The 21,019-nt window shown below is 34.9% G+C and overlaps 1 protein-coding gene across 1 annotated transcript in view; it reads left to right on the top strand.

The window, feature by feature from the left end:
* DPYD (dihydropyrimidine dehydrogenase) overlaps positions 1 to 21,019 on the top strand; it is an 806,187-nt gene that overhangs the window by 377,772 nt on the left and 407,396 nt on the right. Inside the window, exon 12 of the mRNA XM_067726990.1 lies at positions 6,765 to 6,949. Coding sequence (XP_067583091.1) covers positions 6,765 to 6,949 — 185 coding nt within the window. The remainder of the gene's footprint in view (positions 1 to 6,764; positions 6,950 to 21,019) is intronic.

Raw genomic sequence — 21,019 nt, 5'->3', positions numbered from 1 at the left:
ATTAGTCGGTCAGTTTAGGAAATGAGACTCCCTATAGAATACAGGTAAAACAAAAGGAGTTGCTACAGGCTATTATTGACATCCATCTTTTGTATTTAACTTGGGGAGTCTAAGCTTATCTTGGGCATGGAGGGAAAGAAAATTAAATCTGTACTTTTACACTGCCTGAATTCTACAAGCATATCCAAACTGAGCGTTATTTAACCATAGCAGTAGGAAAGTCAAATAGTTAAACCAGTCAAAAGAAATTAGCCAATGCCTGTTCTTCTCTAATCAGTGTGTTTGTCACTGTAGAGACTTTCTTTAGAAGCTTTGGGAAGCTTTTGGAAAATACTTGGGTTTCTTCTCTACAATGAGCTGATTCTCTAATTGTGGAAATAAGACCTACAAGAAAGATAATTGCTGCCCCTTCAACCCCAATCTGCTTCATTTTAATTATTCCCACGGTTCCCAATAGTGAAACTTTAAGAGACTGTTTTTGGCCTATTCCTGGCTTTTTCTTTCCCTCACACCAAGGGTCAGTGGCAAGGAGAGCTTTGGAGTGAGAAATAACTGGATTCATATACTGGCTTTACCACCTCTTGGCTGTATTTAGGATGCTAATACCTACCTTAAAGAGTTGTGCTGTGGTCTAAATGAGACTACTGTATGGAAATATTCATCATCATGTCTGCCTCACACAAGGGATCAATGAATGCTGATCGTTTTCCTTCTTCATTAGGTGAGGATGATATAAATGAGATGTAAGGAGTAACTAGGAGAGAATTTCCTTTGGTTGAATTGTTAGAACATGGTAACTGACTGCATGTTGAGATAAGTGGAGAGAAAAGATTCAAATATTATGCCAAGACTAAGATCTATTTCTACGTTTTTTTGAGAAGGAAGAATAGGAAAAAGCAGCAGTGAAGGTTAAAGAGTGATCATGGAGGCAAATGGAAAAGCGGAAAGTGTGGTGTCATTGAAGCCAAGATAAGGGACTTTTATGAGGAGGAAGTGGTCATCTGTTGAATGCTACTGAGAAATCAAGGAAGACAGTGCCATGCGTAGGGTGAGACAGTTGAGGCACTGACCTGCCCTTGCACGATCTTGAGCCTAAGGACCTTCTTAAATCTTGTTCTCTGGGTGTCTCACCCCACCCCACCCTAGTTCCTGAAGTGAGGTGATGACGGGAAGGGTCATTGGATGTGGCAATCTGGATCATCTTAGTGATAAGAATTTCAGTGAAGCTTTGGTGGTCACGATGAGTAGGAGACGTGAAAAAGTAAGCTTACTAGTAATTGTGAAATGTGACAATCCCAGAGGAAGCTTGTGAACTGGGTTTTAGATGTGACAATTTAAAAGGGACAGTAGAGTATCCACATTGGAATCTCTAACAGGCAGCTAGAAGTGTCAGAAAAAAAAGCAGAAGGTCGTGTTTGAGGTCATTTCCAGAGAGATGAAGTTAAAAGCACAAGACAACTATAATTTCTGACACAGAAAAGTGTAAGAGACAATATTTGAGAGCTGGGAAGAGGATGATGACAAGATGAAAAGGAGCCAGATAGAGCCTAAGGACAGTTTAAAAAGAAGGAGAGTCCGGATAGAGTAGCATTCCGCAAATCAGAGAAGGAGATCAAAATTACCCTGATTCGTCTATTGGATGCTATAGAAAGGCAAAAAGGAAGTCACGGAATTTGGTGACCGTAGAGACCATGTTTTCATAAGAGGGATACATTGGAAGGAATAATTGGGTGGTAAAAAATGTAGGTAGTGTAAATTACTCCAGAAATTAGATAAAAGAAGATGTAAGAATGGCAGTGAGAAGGGAGAACCAGGTTAAGACCAGTTTTTCAACATAGGAGATGAGAGAGGAGAATATGAGAAAGGCAGTAGTCTAAAAAGAATCAGAGATACTTGAGGTTCTGTAGGATCAGGAAGGTACAATATCAAGGTTGACTTTTGAGGGGTTTACAGAAAGAAAATGATGAATTGGCATTGTCCGCTCCATTGTGTTTGGGAATGGACAGCATATTGATTCGAATACTCAGAGGCAGAAGGGAGGTGTGAGAACAAAGCTTGTGCCAACCGGACTTGATATACTTAGTTGAAGGCATTCTGTGGTTCTGTCCCTTCCATACCCCAGGGTATTCTATTTAAACACAGCTCTGATATCCTGGCCCTGTAATTAGAATTTATTTGCTCTTGCTGAGATTTTGCTTTCAGCTCTGATTTACTGAGATTATTGCCTCAGCTCGCCTTTTTGTTTCATTGTGCTTTGGTCCTCTTGGCTAATACGTTATGTAAAATTAAACAACAAGCACGTTGATGAATTCATCTGTTTTCAAGATATCATTTTATTACAAATGTTGAAATTTTGTATTCCCCCCGTTGTTTTATAGCATCTCAAACTCTCCAAAGAATACTAATAATCGTTCTTCATTATGATTTCTGTTGTATTGTTTTATTGTTTATGGAGAATTAATTTATATTTATGTACTAAAATATAACATTCTTGACATCTTTTTATAAATACTGAGAAATATACTTGTCATATGCTTGTGGGTTTCTCTTCTACATATATGACAGCACAGCTACATCAGTTTAATTGACCTTGGCAATCTGCATCTGCCAGTGATGTGTCCCTGAGGGACGGTTTCTGCAATTTTAAGCTGTGGCTTATTGAAGAACTTGTGTGTCACAATACAATTAAGTCTATATAAAAAAATCATCTCATGCATAACATTAAGTTGACTAAAAGTTCCTATTTCAAAACCATTTCTTGTTTTAAAGCTACCTCAGTGTGTCTTTGTTTTTTAAATAAGCTCACTCGAACATAGTAGTGATTAAAGCAGAAAATTAACATAAATCTTGAATGTTTGGTATGAATTAAGGATGTTTTCATTCCTTTTAAAGACTGCATAAAATTCCAGGCACCATAACATTTAACACATTTCTATCCCATTTGCAGAATAATATAGACTGTGAATAAGCACGTTTTGGGATTCTTTTTCAAGTTCTTTTTCTGTTCATCTATGGAACTACCAGGACATATGCTGCAGTCTCCAGCAAGATGCAATCTCATGGAAATCTGTGGGGAAACTGTGTATGATCATAACAGAAAATCCCTCTTCCCCCACCCCCATTATTTTATAAACAAGAAAGAAAATAATACAATCCTTCTATTAATATTCATTTAACACTTCATAGGATATGGCAAGCAGTTATTTGGTTTGCAAATGTAAATATACATTTTTCATCCACTTATGCTTTCATTCCTTCCAAGCTAGATAAAGGCAAAACAGAAGATATCCTTCTGAGACTTATTTTTATTGTATTCCAAGTTAAACGTATCAGCAGAGATGTAAGAGAGCTGTGAGGAGTCCATAGAAGGATAGTTACAATGATGAGGAGGATGAAAGTCCCTCTAATAAGAAGCAGCTAAATAAATGAACTCCTTCCTGACAAATTATGAATAAAAGCATATAGATTTTTTTCACTGAATCCTTAATTTGAGTTCTAAGTTAAATACTTTGGAGCTTTAAAAATATGATTAAGTAATAGAAATAGCTACATTTCAAAAGAGTCATCGAAATCGTGAAAAGTGTTATTAGGATCCACAATCAGAATCAACAAAGTTTCAAAAAATTAATTAATCCCCTCTCTCTGTCTCTCATGTTTAAATATTGAGTCCACTGTGCCTACAGGGAAACGATCCTAATCATTTGATGTTCAAGTTGTAATGAATAGTCATTCTTGTGTTAGCTGCTTAGTGCCACTGATTGAAAACATTTCTGACCCACTAAAGCATCGCTTATATTCTTATAAGCTGTCCGTGTTCTATTTTTTTCAATTTTTTCAATGATCCTTTATCATTTGGACAAAGAAAAAGTTAAAATATTAGATATTAAAATGCAAACAAATGATCTCTATTTTGATTGATGTAAGCTTTGCTATACTATTTAATAACATCATAACCAATTGCTTGACCTCTCATTTTTTTATTTATTTCTTAAATGAAACTATGAACATGTGAAACTTGAAGCCCTCTAAAAAGAGTAGGGGGAAAATTAAATAGGTGATTTTCAAAAGGGGGCTGAGATAATTTTTACTGTGAGAGAAAAATTTTGTTTTGGAATACAGTGTCATAGTTATTTGATTATTTGTGAGGTTAGTTGGATGTTACAAATGATAGAAAAATTAAAAGTTTATATTCAGGTCTGACTTCAAGCTATAATTGAGTCAAATATTGAGGAAAGAGAGCATATTTTAAAAATTAAACATGAGTATGTATGAATGTTTAGAGACATAAAGTAATACAAAGTGTGTCCAATGGAAAGACCCATGAGTAGAATAGTGCTTTTGAATTCACAAATAAATATTCCTAGGTTGGCTTATAGTGTTGGTGCTAAATATTTTAAGAAATGCAAGAATTACTTATTAAACTTCTAGTAACGTCTCCTATTTATTGACTGAGTTAGTGATAGAGCTCTAATATTAAAGTGAATCATACCATATGCATTTGTAAATCATAAAAAAGTTATAAAACACGTTATTCATGAACTTCAACTTAATTCAGCAAGCATTTATTCAGCACCTACTATTTAAGGTGCACTGTACTGAAGAGTAGATTCAAGTTTTGCGAGACCTGAAGCCTATATAACTTGAGGACTTTCTATAAAAAAGAAAAAAATTACAAATTCAAATTTAGGCCTTGAAAGAGGCCCATGCAAGTGAGGGACCCTGAAGCTTAAGCTTCAATAACTTCACAGTATATATGTCTTTGACTCTAATAGCTGCTGTGGGAAATCAAAGATAACTAAGGCATAATCCCTGCATTGCTCAAGCTTAGAGTGAAATCTGTGCTAATCTTCAAGGATATTCTTGTAAAAAAATGAGGAAAATGTATAAGAGAGCTTTGATCTCCTAGTGAAATAATTTTGAATTTCTTCTCATTTAAAAACCATCTTTATTTCAGATCTCTATGTAGGACAAAGTTGTATCAAAGTCTTGGACAAATAAGGTCATTTCTTATACAGGAGAATTATTTTTTATCCCTTGCATGTGAGTGTGTGTGTGTGTGTGTGTGTGTGTGTGTATGTATGTATGTCTCTATACCATTCAATGATGGTGTGTTACAGTTACCATTATTATAATAGGTTGAATTGATGAGCCGTGCTCACCATCGATGTTTTGCAACTCAGGTAACTGTCAACAAATGGTAGTGATGATCTGTTATGCAACAGGGAACAAATGCTAAAGGTCTCTTTTCATGTGACCTTTAAAGACAATAGAAAAATCTTCTCAGAATGCCATTCTGTATTGAAAATAATTACATGAATATTTAATTTTACTCTCAATGAAAGGTGAAATTGCATCAGAGATACAAACAATAGAAGATTTTTAAATAAAAACCTGAGCATGATGGCATTGATCCATCTACTCATCCATCCATCCATCCATTGAATTGAGTGTCTCTTATGTTTTAAGTGCTGTGCTAGGGTTGGTGGCACAGTGGTAAGCAGTATAGCATGGACACATTCTTGTTCTCATCGAACCTACAGTCTTGTGGGGAAAACACAATCAACAGTAGTCCCTTAATAGTTTTCTAGAATTCTAATATTCTTCAAGTAGAAAGCTACAAATATGCACCAGGGTTTATTTTATGTTTTCTTTTTCTATTGCTCAGAAAAAAATAATTTTAGAATAACATGGTTTGGCTATTTTATTTTAAACTTAAATTATTCATCTATTCAACAACTAATTTTTGTATTCTAAGAGCTTCCAATATTTTCTCCTTTTGTTTATATTGTTATATTTTCTTTTCAATTGGAGTAAAAAATAACTCCCTTAGTCTATCTTGAGAAGCTGTGCTTAAAATTCATGATATGAATACCTGGAAAGAACATTTTATCTTAAACACTGGCTCAGTTTGCTCCATCATATATGGTACTGTCTACCTTTCTTTATTTCTTCTCTAGATCAACCCCTTAATCTAACTTATTTTCTTTTATCTCTTCCAAATATCCAGATCGTGTGACGAGTGAGTTTCCTTTAGGTAATTTTTCTTAAAGGGACTCAACCTGTTCCTTTTCCTGACATGTTTAGATTCATTGGAACACAGCATATTTAGCAGATAATTTAAATCTCTTTTACAGAGCAATTTCCACAAGGAACTAATGTTAATGGTTGCATTTGTAGATTTTTACAAAATAAAACAGAAATTGCTGGCTAAATGTAACTGTATTCTGGGTCCATTAAATCGCTTAACATTAAGTGTAAGTAATTTGATGGAAACGTAGAAGATATGTCTTGTTTTGTTCATAAAACTGGCTGTGAAAGGAAGAGATTGGCAGTTGATTCAAATTCACAATATAACTTACATCTATGTTACACAGGAATAAATTTGGGTTCATAAGAGTAGTAACAAATTTGTGAAAATAATGGTCATGGACAAAGTTTTAGAAAATGCGTTTTATAACCATTAGAATATTTAAAGGACTGTAGTCTGCCAAACATCTTACATATAAATACCATATCTGAAACATTGCCCAAATCTGTGGTCTTTAACACCTACATGTGAGTTTTATTTTGAATTGGTTAAGTCAGTACACTTTGAATGTGTTGTTAACTAAGATATTTCATTAACTTTCCATTTTTATGGTTCATTAAAAACAGTTGCTTGAATCCCTAGAACAATAATTACATCATAATTTTTCTTAATTTTCAAATTATTTTTATGTGATGCACAGATTAGTCATTGCCTGTTGTCTTTCACTTTTTTCCAGTAAAAGAAGCCTTGAGCCCTATAAAATTTAACAGATGGGATCTCCCAGAAGTAGATCCAGAAACTATGCAAACCAGTGAACCATGGGTGTTTGCAGGTGGTGATGTTGTTGGTATGGCTAACACTACGGTGGAATCCGTGAATGACGGAAAGCAAGCCTCTTGGTACATTCACAAATACATACAGGTAGGTGTTTGCCATCAATTTCAGTTAATTTTTTCCAATGGATAAGTACTTCTTTATTTTTGCTACTCATTCATATGAGCATTTCTATAAGGTATATAGTAACTATATATGCAATAGATCACATACATATTTACTTGGATAAATTTTTTTAAATGTGGACTGGATAGCAGACCTGTTTAGGTGACTGAAAATTCATTTATGCATTTCTACCAGTGGAATACTATGAAGTTATTCATCCTGTATTCAAAATATTTATCGATGCTTAAAGACATAGATAATACATTTATCAAATCTGGATGATATGCAGTATGATATAGAATCTATATTCCTAATAATCTTGCACAGTCCAGAAAATTATGTTGTCTGTCCATGTGGATCAGTGAGTTCCTATTCACTTCCTAAATTATATGCACCTAATTGAAAAGAAAACAAAAATTTTATAAATTTCAATTGTAATTATTTTTTCACTATTTGCTGTTATGATACAAATGCAGAATGTAAAAATGATAAAATATAAAGTTAAGCGTACTCTGGTGCAGTAATTTTGTGCTCTTGGGGAAAAAAGCCATATCTACTAGATTTCAGTTGTCTTACTTTTTGACAAAATGCTCTGTTCTTTTCCTGCTCTATAATTTAACTAAATGTAGACACAGTAACCTCATTTACATAAAATGTTTCTGGAAAAGTTTGCTCTTGTAAATAAAATCCTTATTTTTCTTTCCTATTCAAGAAAGGCTCTAAATTCACGATATAATTCCTGCCTCCCTTCTTTTGATTTCTTTGGTTTCTCACATGCTAGCAAAATTCACTTTGTCTTTAATGTTTCCGTTTCCTTGAATATTTTTCTTCCTCTTTGTCACCACCATTTAGTCTATTCTGGTTGTTCTCTACTCTTTCTGTAATTCATCCATGACTACTTACTTACTAGGTAGGGCCTGGACTTGGTACTGATTACATCATATTTTTTATGTTCAGTTAACCAACCTACTCCCACCTCACCTTGGCATCTCTGAGTAGTGGGGCTTGAGATGTTGCGATCTGGGCCAGAGGGTGGTGTGGTGTCCCATAGAGGTAATGCTCTAAGAATGGGTGTAAACCACAGTCTACTGGTTGTGCATAGAGACAAAGGGAGCAGTGTTTTGGGGAGATGATAAGTCTAAACTTAAGAATTCTGTCCAAATCATTCATAAATCAAAAGGGACTAGGCTAGGAAGAAAAGGGGAAAAGGAATGAAATTTTAACAGACAGAAATCTGGGAATACAAAGGAGACATGTCGGTAGTGGTTTTGGCTCTAGTTGCTGCAGCATCTGTATTTTGGAGAGTCCGTATGGCCTCAGAAATTCACAGCAGGAACAGTTCAAGACAACTACCCAGGATGGACTCCTGCTTTGGCTTTTTCACTTTTTCTGTCCCAAAACTTATCACTCTTTTAATTTTCTCATTCTACTCTTATTTCTTATTTTCATAGTGTTCTCCCAAGGCTCCTAAGTGTGTAACTCCGTAATCTGTATCTCCAGTAGGGCATTCCATGACCCAGCTGTCTGCTGAATATCTTCACTTGTCTAAACTACATTTCAAATTCACCACTCCATTTGGATATATATTTACCTACACTTCAAACTCACTTCTTTTAAACCAAACATGATCTCCTAAACTTGTTTCATCTCCAGTATTTAACATTTCTGATTCCTAGAGTCAAATCCTCTACATCAGTGGTCCTCAAACTCTGGATTACTCAGGCTAATAAAATTTTCAAAATCAATTTGGAAACCAATATAGGGCTGATTGCTTCTTGTTTTGCTGAGTAACAGCATTAAAATAAACACTGAAACACATGAAATTATAATATTTACTCACATTTATTAACAAGAAAGTTTATGAGAAAAGTAGGAAACAGCACAGTCTCAGAATAGAGATAATTCTTAAGAAAACACAGTTGAAAGATTTATGCTAGTGTGTTCACACACCTATTTTTCTCATAAAACAGCACTGCTGTACACACCCTTATTTATGAGTTATTTATCTAAATTTTCTTTCTTTTTTTTTTTTTTTTTTTTTTTTTTTGCGGTACGCAGGCCTCTCACTGTTGTGGCCTCTCCCGTTGCGGAGCACAGGCTCCGGACGCGCAGGCTCAGCGGCCATGGCTCATGGGCCCAGCCGCTCCGCGGAATGTGGGATCTTCCCGGACCGGGGCACGAACCCGTGTCCCCTGCATCAGCAGGCGGACTCTCAACCACTGCGCCACCAGGGAAGCCCCAATCTAAATTTTCTTTTCTTCTCTCTATCATATATGCCTGGTCAATTCTACGCCTGTAAAGACTTTCATACACTTATTTTAATTTGCTTATTTTTTGTGTGAAATACGATTTTGGGTTGACCAGACATCTCACTGACCAGTCTGTTTACTCCTTGAAGAAATGAAGGTGGACCCAGGAGAAGGGAAAAGGCTTTTGTGCTACGCCAGATAAAACCTAGTGAAGATGTGAATTCAGTTTGCAGAAGTGAAAATGGTGGGAAGGCAGAGATGCTAGAGAGATTTGAAACAGTAAACTTGAACATAGGCAAGTGGAGAATGGCGTGTGTTATTGTTTTCTAAATATTTAAATCCATTTGTAGCTTTTAAATTAAAAGACATAGAGAATGTTTACTATATTTTATGATGATGGTGGTTTTGTAGTGCTTCACAATTATCATTCAGAAAGATTCTTGAAGGTATTTTTTTTTTTTTTTACTTCACTGTTATCTTTCTACTTCCCTGAATCTGATAAATGTGTGCTGATAAAAATGAGCAATCATTTTAGTTAGTTTCCACTTACTCATGAAAGGAAAGACACAGACTCTTAGGTATTATGAAAAAAAAGTGCATGTGCTTTAAATATATATTGCTAGGAATGATAGTGTTTAAAATATAAAAAAATTAAAAATTTGTGACCAGTAAAAGTTTTGGGTTTGGCTGAAGAATTCAGATTTGTCAAATAAAGTATTGAATGACATTTTAGAAATGCAGTGGAAACAAAAGGCAGATAAAATCTCTGTCAGGTAAAATGAACACTTTCACTATTCTGCGAGGATGTTGGATACAAAGTGCTAAGCAGTTATGAGACTAAAAAGGAACATATAGACAAAGTATGATTTTTCTCTCTTTACACTGTCAGTAACTTAGTTCTGGCCTCTATCACCTCCTAAAATTGCCCCCAATTTCCCCCTGTCAAATCCAAAGCCCCTGTGCTGCAGCCAGAGTCATCTTTCTAGAATACAAATTTGATCCTAATTTCCTCACTTAAAACCCTTCAGAGGCTCCTCTTTATGCTCAAGATGAAGTCCAAACTCCTTAGCTTGTGATACCAATTTGAATTTCCCCTAACACATCAAGATATCTCCTACATCTGGGCCTTTCCTGACTCCACCCATTTCACCTGTCTGTATCCCACTTGTCCTTCAGGTTTTGCTTCCTTCTCCTCTTCCAGAAACACTTTCCTTCTAGTGTGTTCTTTAGCATCCTATGTTTCCCTGATTGAAACCTTCTTACTGGTCTGATGCTACACAAGCCAGTGGCCTGCTAGCTTACTAATATACCCTCAAAATAAAGAGCGTATTCATCATTAAATAGGAAAAAATGTAGGGATAATTGATTTTAAAGGAATTTAAAGAAGAGTTAAGAAAACTAATATATTTGTTATATAAGTTAATTAGGACTGTAAGTAACTAGTGTTTTCTTACCAATGTAGCATTAGTTTAAAAAAATTTATATAATGCCTGAAGTGTATTCATGAATGAAGGTTTATAACACCTTGTCTTATGTTATACTTTGGGGAAACATGCAACACTAGACAGTGGACTTAAAAAAATGATTTTATACATACATTATAGTATTAATTCATACATGCAATCATTGCAGTTGGATATTTAGAATTTCTTTGAAATACACTTTTTCAGGTAAATGTGATTATTTAAAGACACACATGTTGGGATTTCAGTAATTCCCATAGTTATCTGAAGTGAACTTCACTTAAATTTTATTAGTTAATTTAATCAATTACCACTTATTGAGTACCAGCTGTTGGGTCTAACACTTGACTTTGGGAGGGTACCAAAGTGAATAAATGAGGAGAAGTATAATAGAGTAGTTAGAAATTTGAGCTCTGAACTAAACAGATCTGATTTCAACAATACTTTCAAACTGTATGACCTTGGGAAAGTCACTTCATTGCTCTAAGATGTGGTCTTCTTAGGGGTAAAGAAATGATTTATTAATAAAGGAGCAATAATAAAGTTGCTACCCTATTGGGTTTCAGGGAAGAATACATAAGGGAATTTATGGAAAGTTCTTAGTAAAGAGTCTGAGCTCTAAATATTTATTGTTTGTGAATTATTAGAGATTATTCCCTTTGGACTGTTAAAATGGTATCAGAGAAAAATTATAAAAGAGGAGATTTGAATAGAAAGTCAAAGTATAGTATTTTAACAGATGACGACTGAAAGAGGCTGTTTCAGGTCATGATAAGAGCATTTTATCTAGCCATTCATTTTTGCATCCATATGCATCCATCTGTCTATCTGTGTAGTCATTCATGCATGGATTCATTCATTCATTCAGTAAGCAGTAGTTTTTTAAAATGGTGCTTTACAAATAGTTATGGAAGCATACATATAATACAAAATAACAAATGCAGTAATAAAAAATGTAAAGGCACGAGGCAGTATGGAAGAGTTAATGATTGATTCTGCCTGGAGGTGGGTATCAGGATATGGAGTGAGCAGACTTCATAAAAATCAAGATACACGTAAAGAGGGAAGATAAAAACTGGAAGAATGCTGAGTGATTTGAATCGCTGGAACTTAAAGAAGCCTACTGGATAAGATTGCATAGCTTGCCCACTGTGCAAGGGCTACCCAAACAAGGGTACCAGTTGGCTGAAATCCAGACCAAGCTCCACTCACCAAACAATGGCATCTTTTGCTGTGCTGCTTCTATTCAGAGGCAGGAGTGCCTTCCTTGAATTTTCACAAAGGTGCTTTCTGCCTGCTCCCTAAGCCTTGCACCTGTGCTACAGCTTTTTCTTTTGTTTTCACCAAAAGGCAGTCTGAGCTAGTGGAGGCCCCGAACATGGAGACTATATAGGAAAAATGGGAGAAAGGATCTGGGGTTTATTATACTGGGGTTAGAACATGATGAGAGTACCCAGTTTGGGAATTTAATGTGGAGTATGTAATGAGGCAGGAATGTGGTAGGAACTGTTTGAATGAAGAAGTGATAGTGTCAGATCTGGAATTTATAGAGAGAGAAATATTTTTCATTTTGTCAACATTTCCCTCCTTGTAAGTCATTATTTTAAAATATTAAACTTGCTCTTCTTTAGTTGTACTAATAAGTGATCCAGTATGACTTCACCTCACTTGTTTATAATACTATATTAGTGGAGTCCAGGCATATTTGAGTTTTCTTCTTTCACTTAAATGAGAATACTGACTATCTAAGATAACTTTGACAGTGTACCCAAAGAAAGAGTATGTAACTGAAAGAATTACTACAGGTAAACAAAAAAAATTCTATAAATTTTCAAATTCGCACTTGTACTTGTATCTTTGTAATGGATTTACTTAACTAGTGTGTGTGTGTATGTGTCTGTGTGTGTGCATGTATGTGGACAGATGGATAGATAAAAAGTTCTGTAATAGGAAAAAAAAGAAATTAACCACATTAACCCATCAGCTTTCCTTCTCTAAAGGAGCTTATAATGATGTTTGAATTCAATTATTTCATCCATGTGAAATAGTTAGAGAAAAATATATATGACGTAATAGAAAGCTAAATTTACTATAACAAATAAATGCTAAATTAGTCAAAGAACAGAAATCAATGTTGACTAGAATTATTAGAGAAGACTCAAAAGAAGTAGTCCCTGATTTTTATCCTCCCTGGAACATGCCTTTTATATTCACTTGTCAACCGTTGAAATAACAGCCACTAATTGTTTAGCATCTATCATACATTGTACAGTTTTTGGTTATAATGACCCTGTTAAACAGGCATCATTATCTATGTTTCATAGCTGGTAAAAATACTTTACCAACTTTACCTACTTTACTTTAGGCTCAAATGATAAACCTATTCAAGGTCAGTATCCTGTTAGAAATGAAGCCAAGATTTGAACACACAAATGTCTAGCTGTTAAGTTCCCCTGTACTGGACTACTTCCCTGGTACTTTTCAACTCTGGAATCTTAGTTTTCTTGCCAATTAGCAGCAGTCCTTGACACCTTCCCCTACAGTATGTGTTAAAATTTAAAAATATAATAATGCAATAGAACTTCTCCTGAGAGTTCCTCTGTCGTTTGAAACTGAAATTAAAGATTGTGATTGGAGGCTGTAGTCTGTGTATAACTTAATTCTGGCCAAAAATATACCTTAACCAGAATGATTAAGTGTATAGAAAAGTTCTAGGAATTTGAACTTCCCAGAGAAAGAAAACAGAGGGGCAATTAGCTCAGTTAGTATGATTAAAGGCTATTTAATTATTAATTGGAGTAAAAATCAGACATTTAATTATATAGGTAAATCCAGAACATTTATCAATGATAAATTGGTTAAATCTAGAACATTTATTTAAAAACACAGGAGTACAAAAAAGTTATCTTGTCCTATGAAACAGTTATCAATAATTGTTTGGTTAATCCGAAAAAGTTAAAATGGGGACGTATAAAAAGGATATACACATATATTAAGCATATCATTTTATTTTAATGCATTTAGATATTTTCTCATTTTCATTTCTCTTAAAAGAAATAAGCAGGGCCAAGATCTTTTCAATCCAGTCACTGGAGTTCTAGAATATTTCTTATCTAAACCTAACTATAATATAATGTCTACAACTTCCATTTTTGTTTTTTGAAGTGGAGCCACATTTTCAAGGAACGTACATAGCAATTTTCTGGGTTTTTATGATTGTCCTGAAGTCATTTCAGTTGTTTCTGTCACACTTAATTTGACAGCAACTGTTTTTTAGTAACTCACCTTTTTATCATATCTTTTGAAAACATTCAACTTAGTTTTCACAGAATCAACCCTCTTTCTTTTCACATTCATATAGCTCATCGATTTATATAATTTTTATTTACACTTTGAGCCAACACAAATGGGGTAAAGAATGTACAACTGACTCTTAATAAGCACACAACTCAACAGGTGGAGTAGAAGGTTCATAGGCACACAGGAGCACCCCACCCATTACAAAGATTCAATACTCCTTGGCATTCCTTTGTATATCTCGGAGAGGAAAAGGAGAGAAGAAACTAGTCTAGTGAATCTGTTTGGTGGAAAGAACTTGGTTAAGAGAGTGTAAAAGGTGCCTAAGGTCCTACTTTACCAAAGAGGACCTTAATACCTTAATACCAAATGTTCTTTACAAAAATACAATCATTCAGAAGATTCAGCACTTACTTTGTTCTAGTATTGACATACAAACAAAAATTCAGTCAACGTAGAGGGAAAAAAGACTATATGATATCTCACCATGCTATGGCCTTCTCTGAGAACTTGGAGATAGAATACAAGCTAAATTCTTCTAAGTCTAATCCTAGATCAGAAGTTCATTTTTCCTAAAGTAATCATGGTAGTTCTCAGAAAATGATCTTGTAAACATGAGACATTTTGTCAAATAAAGCAATCTAAATATACGGAAATTATCTCAAAAGTCACAGGTTTGATTACATCATTAGAGTGATCCTTTAGTCATGTCACTATTCTGTGATTCAGAATTCTATTTTAAATTCACTATCTCTTATATGTAACATTAAAAAAAAAACACTATTTATTACTGGTAGTGGATGGGTTTATCTAAATGTACATGCTGCTGCTATGAAAGCAGTTGTGGTGGTACAAAGATAAATATTGAAAGGCAAAAGACAAGAGTTATTAGTGGAAGGATAAGTACGGAATTAATAGAAACTCAAATAAAGGACAGAATTTGTATAGAGCTTATTCAACTATAGGCAAGAAATGAAAAGGATAACACCTGGTTTCTTCTAGGTAGAATTCATGAGAAACTGCAAAGGGTAAGGAAGGAGGCATTGGGTCATTAAACATTAAAAAAAAATGTTTTGGTTACTGAGCTTACAAGTGACTTTAGGTGTCACTGAATACTTAGTTACAGAATAGTTGAAGTTAGGGCTTCCCTGGTGGCGCAGTGGTTGAGAGTCCGCCTGCCGATGTAGGGGACACGGGTTCGTGCCCCGGTCCGGGAAGATCCCACATGCCGTGGAGCAGCTGGGCCTGTGAGCCATGGCTGCTGAGCTTGCGCGTCCAGAGCCTGTGCTCCGCGACGGGAGAGGCCACAACAGTGAGAGGCCTGCACACTGCAAAAAAAAGAGAATAGCTGAAGTTAAATAGTTACAGAATATTGTTTCTTGGCAGTCAGCATTTGAGGTCAACTTTCTACAACAGAAAGTTAATTTTATTATTGGTTTAGTTTCAGTGTTCCTTCTATGTACATGAGTTTGTCTACATGCATGTTCCCAAATGATATTCTTTTTTTGTTTTCTCAAACTTTACCCTTAATTAAATAAGCTGTATTCCTATAATAAGTATCCATGTTAAAGTGCCTGATACTGTTATGATTATTTCATTTATGATTATTTCTTTATGTTATACTTTCCATTTTGTCAATCCCTCCTAAAACTAATTGTTGTGGCAAAATTATCTTAGAATGTATGTACCAGATACACACATAAATATTAGAGCATCATACTAGATCTAAAATGTCTTTCCTAACCCTGTAAGATCACAGAGCACAGGTATCTTTTAAGTTTTAGTTTTCTACAGTGTTTTTTCAGCTCAACTTTCTACAGTGTTGTTCGGCTTCAGTGAAGCTTATGTGATATTTTAATGAAGGTTATAATGAATTTCTCTCACAGTTAATGTGATTCTCCTCAGTTGTATGTAGTATATGGGTATATTTTGAAATAGGTGTTTGTAAAGTTCTTCAAAACTATCATAAATTCCTTGCATGGATGACCTGCTTCTCTACTGCTTGAGGTTTTTGTGTATTTTCTTTTGGTTTCATTGAGGCACAAAAGAATAGTTAGTTGTTGAGAGAACTAGATCTCTCAGGGGGTTAGTAATGAGATACAGAGCCTTTAACCTTTTGGTCACTAGTTCAGATCTGCCCCAGGTCAAGAGTGACAGAAAGTCATTACCATCTATCTGATGGTAGTTCAATAGGCTATGTGAAACAAATTTGTGATTTCAGTACCTAGAGAGAGAGACATGACATAGTCCCACCATATAGTGAGTGAGTACAACATGGTAGTTGTGGTTTTAGTTTGAAGAGAAAAGAGTCATCCAGTCATTGCTAAGTATTTCATTTTCTCTCTGTGAGCTGAGACTCCTCTTGGTGGATTTGTTAATGGAATGTTGTGAGAAAGCTAGGTTTGTGTCTGTGTTTTTTTTGTGATTTGAGGCCATGAGATTCCCATCCACAGGAATCCCTATCTGTCATTGTCACTAATAGGGTAAAATTCAGCCTCACTAAATTGACTTTTAAAAAGTGATTTCAGTCTCAGATGGTGATTAATTCAAGATTCAAAGTTACATCATTCATGTCTGCTGTTTCTTCAATGCCCTTCTGCATATATTTTTTTTAATGTTTCATTTTCCTCTTTAATCATTAATTTTATCTACATTTGGACATATGACTGAACATTTAGAGAGGCCTATTCATTCTTGTGAATCTCTCACATGGGAAATACTGAGTTAACAACCAAGAATAGAAAATTGTAAGGACACTTTGAAGATGGGGAATTCAAAACTGGGCACAGTGCAGAAGGATCATTGCTATAAAGCTAATTGAATTATGTGCATTCATATCAATAAATGAAATCTTTCACCTTCTGCCATCTTTAGGATTTGAGATTATGTGAAGGATTTTATCTATCTAATACCTTTAGTGAACTGTCAGGTTATTAAAACTTTTTGATTTGGGGGTCTCTTCGAAAGGTCTCTTTCTAAAGAGAAAAAAGTCCTATGTTTATACTTGAAAGATGTATAAGATCACAGCATTTTCTTAATACTGGAATATTTACAATTTTATTTTATATTGGGGTCAGTGATTTTCCAAACAAACCCACACTGTTGGATTGTTAAAATTTTAAACCTATCTCTCATAACATCTATGATGTGAAAATAAAGCCCAAAGAATGGTAGTGACAGTGCCTTTTGTTTAAGATTTCTGTTCTGGACAAAGATGAACAGTTGCTAAAAAAAATATGACAGTCTGGGATTTTAGAAAACAAACTTAGAAGAAATTATCTATGTCCAAGTCTCTCTTGCTTAGAAGACCTTCAGTGCCAACTTTAAATAAAAGGCACTTATCATCATCATTGCTTAAGATATCACTTTAATTCCACATCTTCAAAGGCATTCTTTTGCCCTGAAATATACCAGTGGTTTCTACAGTATCTGAAGAAATATGATTTGAGAATTAGAAATTTAAATTGCACAGGCTTAATATTAGAGTATTTCCGTTACCCTTTGCAGGTTTTGAGGCAGCTTATTCGACCTTACAGTCTCACCAGGAAGCTAATGGGAAAGCCTTGCAGCAATCTTCACAGGAAAGTTTCCAAATGTCAAGTGTCATCTTTCCAGCTGTTAGATGAATGGGTAGCCAAGAGGCATTTATTTGGGTGTGCAACCCCTGTGAAATCTGGGTGAGGCAGGAGAAAAGGCTATAATTTTGTGGTTAGTTTACCAGCATTGGTATAGTTGCAAATATCTTAGCCAGGCAAAGGACTTCATTTGTGGTTTAATGATTGACAGCCCTCTACAGTCTTCTTCTACTTAGAGAATAAAAATGCCTTTCAAAAAAGGCATCATCAATATGTCATACTAATTTTTGAATCCTCCACTGCTTCAAATAAAAACAGTCTTATCAAGGGAGCTGGTTTCTTCTCTAAACCCTTCTCCAACTGAGAGGAGGTAAGGCTTTTCAAATGACAGCTGTATTAAAATCTTGAGGCCTATTGAAAAAGTGTCCTCTAAGATATATTTCAAATTCTTTAATTCCTGTGTTAAAAGAAAATTGGTATAAATCTTTGGCCACTGTCAGGTTGAAAAACAATGAATATCAATAAAAAGACAGTTTTAAATCATAATGGATTTAGTTTGAGGTAGTGATAGCCTCCGAAAAATAATATTGAAGTATGTCATGGCTAAATGCTGTTTCCATGCTAAGTTTTTCCACTTGGTCAGGATCACAGTATTGAGATGACTTCAGCCCAATTGCTTATTGGGAAACTGGACCTTCAGACTGAAAAAGAATCAGAAGTGCATGTGATCTAATTTGTATCCCTTTCAATGGGAAGTAGTAAAGTTAAATTCGCTTACAGCTATTGAAAAATAAAGTCCATTTTAAGTGTTGTAAATAAGCATACAATAAACCCTATAGTGCTATCTATAGAATTTGCCTTTGGTGGTACATTCATGTTAATTTTTGATGTATTCCCTAGCTAATGTTTAAAGTAATTATTAAGTATCAGAGACAATACTTTTTCTATTAAAAATTTCAATTTTAATAATGTGTACCTTTTTGCATATGAAGGGGGATTTATTTTTTATATCATCTATATGTTGTAAAAGGAAATCAAGGAAAAACTGAGGAATGAGCCTATATCTAATGGAGCTATCAAAACAAAACTATCTAGTTGGTGATAGGGGAAGAAAATGCCATGACTAATAAGTAATTTTAACACCTTTTATTGACTTTGTATAAGGTTCCAAACCTTATTAAATGGCAGCATTTGACCTGAAAAGTAATTTAAAATGAAATTGTCTCCATAAAGGCAGAATATTTCCTTACCAATATAGCAGTAGATTGCTACTTCAGGCAGATAACTCAAGATTAGAATGGGTAGAAAAAATAACTCTGAAAATTCTGATCCATGCCATACAGAACCTGATCTCAGCGTGTGCTGATGTTGAATGAAAGAACTTAGCCACTGCAGTGTCACTTGGTCCAAATGGGCTATAGACGTTAAGAATTCTATGCCAAATCTTTAACACCTTAATGCCTGGAGCTGTATAGGGCTAAGGACAATATCACAGTAGAACAAAGAACTAAAATTCTTTAGGTTGCTGGGGGAAATTCAAATGCAAAATAACTCAGTTGAAAATTTTAGCTAAAATTTTATTCTCTGCATTCAATGATTTATTAAAGTTGACTCTTAATACAAGCTGTAAAGAATCTGAGTTTGGGATTGATATGTACACATTACTATATTAAAAATAGATAACCAAAAAGGACCTACTGTATAGCACAGGAAACTCTTCTCAATATTCTGTAATAACCTAAATGGGAAAATAATTTGAAAAAGAATAGATATATGTATAACTGAATCACATTGCTGTACACCTGAAACTAACACAACACTGTTAATCAACTATACTCCAATATAAAATAAAAATTAAAAAAAAGAAAATTATCCTGATAAGGTGACATAATGGAAACCTAAAAGTCAAGAGACCTGGGTTCAAGTCCTGACTTAATTATTCATTAATTCTCCCTTCAGACCTTTGGGAATGTCATATTGCCCTTTGGTTATCTCACTAATGGCTCTGAGGCAGCACAATGTACTTATAGAGGTGGAATTCCCAGTTTAAAGACTTGAAACCAGTTAAAGTTTCTGATGTGTTATCTTGTGCCTCACTATTTTCATCCATAAAAAGGACAAAATTATAAATTTTTTATGGTTCTGAAACCCAAATAATACATGTTAAAAATAAAGAATCTAATCTACTGAATACCTGCTACATGCTCATTTCCTTTTTAGGAGCTTAACATTCATGTTACACTGAAAAATTACCTCTGGAGTAACCATTTTTCCCCCATTTTACAAATGAGAAAACCTATGCTGAAGTTGGTTGAGAGAGATATGAATATCATCTGATTCAACCCCTTAATACATAGGGCAGGAAGCTGAAGAACAGACTTTGAAAGATTAAATTCAAGTTATAGGAGAATTGAATAATAGAACTATCTTCTGAAAGGGCTTTAAAATAAGTATGTTAAAGATCCTCAAAGAGATAAAGACAGCAATAAGATCCACAAAAAAGAACAGGAGAAATGTAATGCCACCGTTAAGGTGTTGAAACTCTGTGATGGCCGTGTTGGGGCTGTAGCCAAGTTTTTTCATCCTCAGCCCTGCTGTTCTTTTCAGTAACTGTGCATCCTCTTCCTCGTGGTGTTCTTTTGGCTGAACTTTAGCTGAGCTTGTGGAAGGCAGAATGCGTAGGTAAGTTCCTGCTAGTCATCAGAGAACTTTGTACCAGAGTGGGGATGAGAACAAAGGTACTGGGCTTTTGTAATCCATACAATCACCCCTCGAAATGATGTTATTTCATTTTTAGATGACTTAGCATATATTGCATAGTCACTGCCTGCAGGACAACATCCCATGGGAATGTAGCCTTCAATGAGATGTTTCGTCAGTTTTGTTCTCTATGGTATCTTCGATGCCTAGAACAACGCCTGTATTATAGTAGGTGATTGGACAACAAATGCCTACCATATGGTAGGTACTTGATAACTGTGGTTGAAAAATTGCATATGCTGAAGATTACAGGGCACATGAGGTTTAGGAAGTAGATTTTACAAATGCACTCGTATCATTGGTGATAAATACTACTTTCAACTGCTAAAACAGGTGGTGGGGTACAGTTAACATGGAAATGGAAGGGTGAAAATGAGCATAACAGTGTTACAGTTTTTCTCGTTTGATTCCCACAACATCCTTCACAATCGTTGTTTTAAAGATGAGACAAATGAGTCTTAAAGAGGCCTAACTGACTTGTTGAGGGTGGCAAAATAACCTCTGAGAGACTGTACTGGTTTTCTCCCTGCATCCTATCCCCACCTTAGCCTATATCAGAGACTTCTCCTAGAAATACAGAGTTAATAGCTTAACACCAAAGCAGGGATTGCCTGATAGGTTGTTGACTTACAATTTTGAACTTTTTATTCCAAGTCTTAATATTTAACATTGCTGCTGTCACTTTTCTTAAATGTCAGCTTCTGTTAT

The sequence above is a fragment of the Pseudorca crassidens genome, chromosome 2, assembly GCF_039906515.1.
Source record: "Pseudorca crassidens isolate mPseCra1 chromosome 2, mPseCra1.hap1, whole genome shotgun sequence".
Classification (NCBI taxonomy): domain Eukaryota; kingdom Metazoa; phylum Chordata; class Mammalia; order Artiodactyla; family Delphinidae; genus Pseudorca; species Pseudorca crassidens.
The sequence above is the reverse complement of the archived record's forward strand: the minus strand, read 5'-3'. Positions and strand labels throughout refer to the sequence as shown.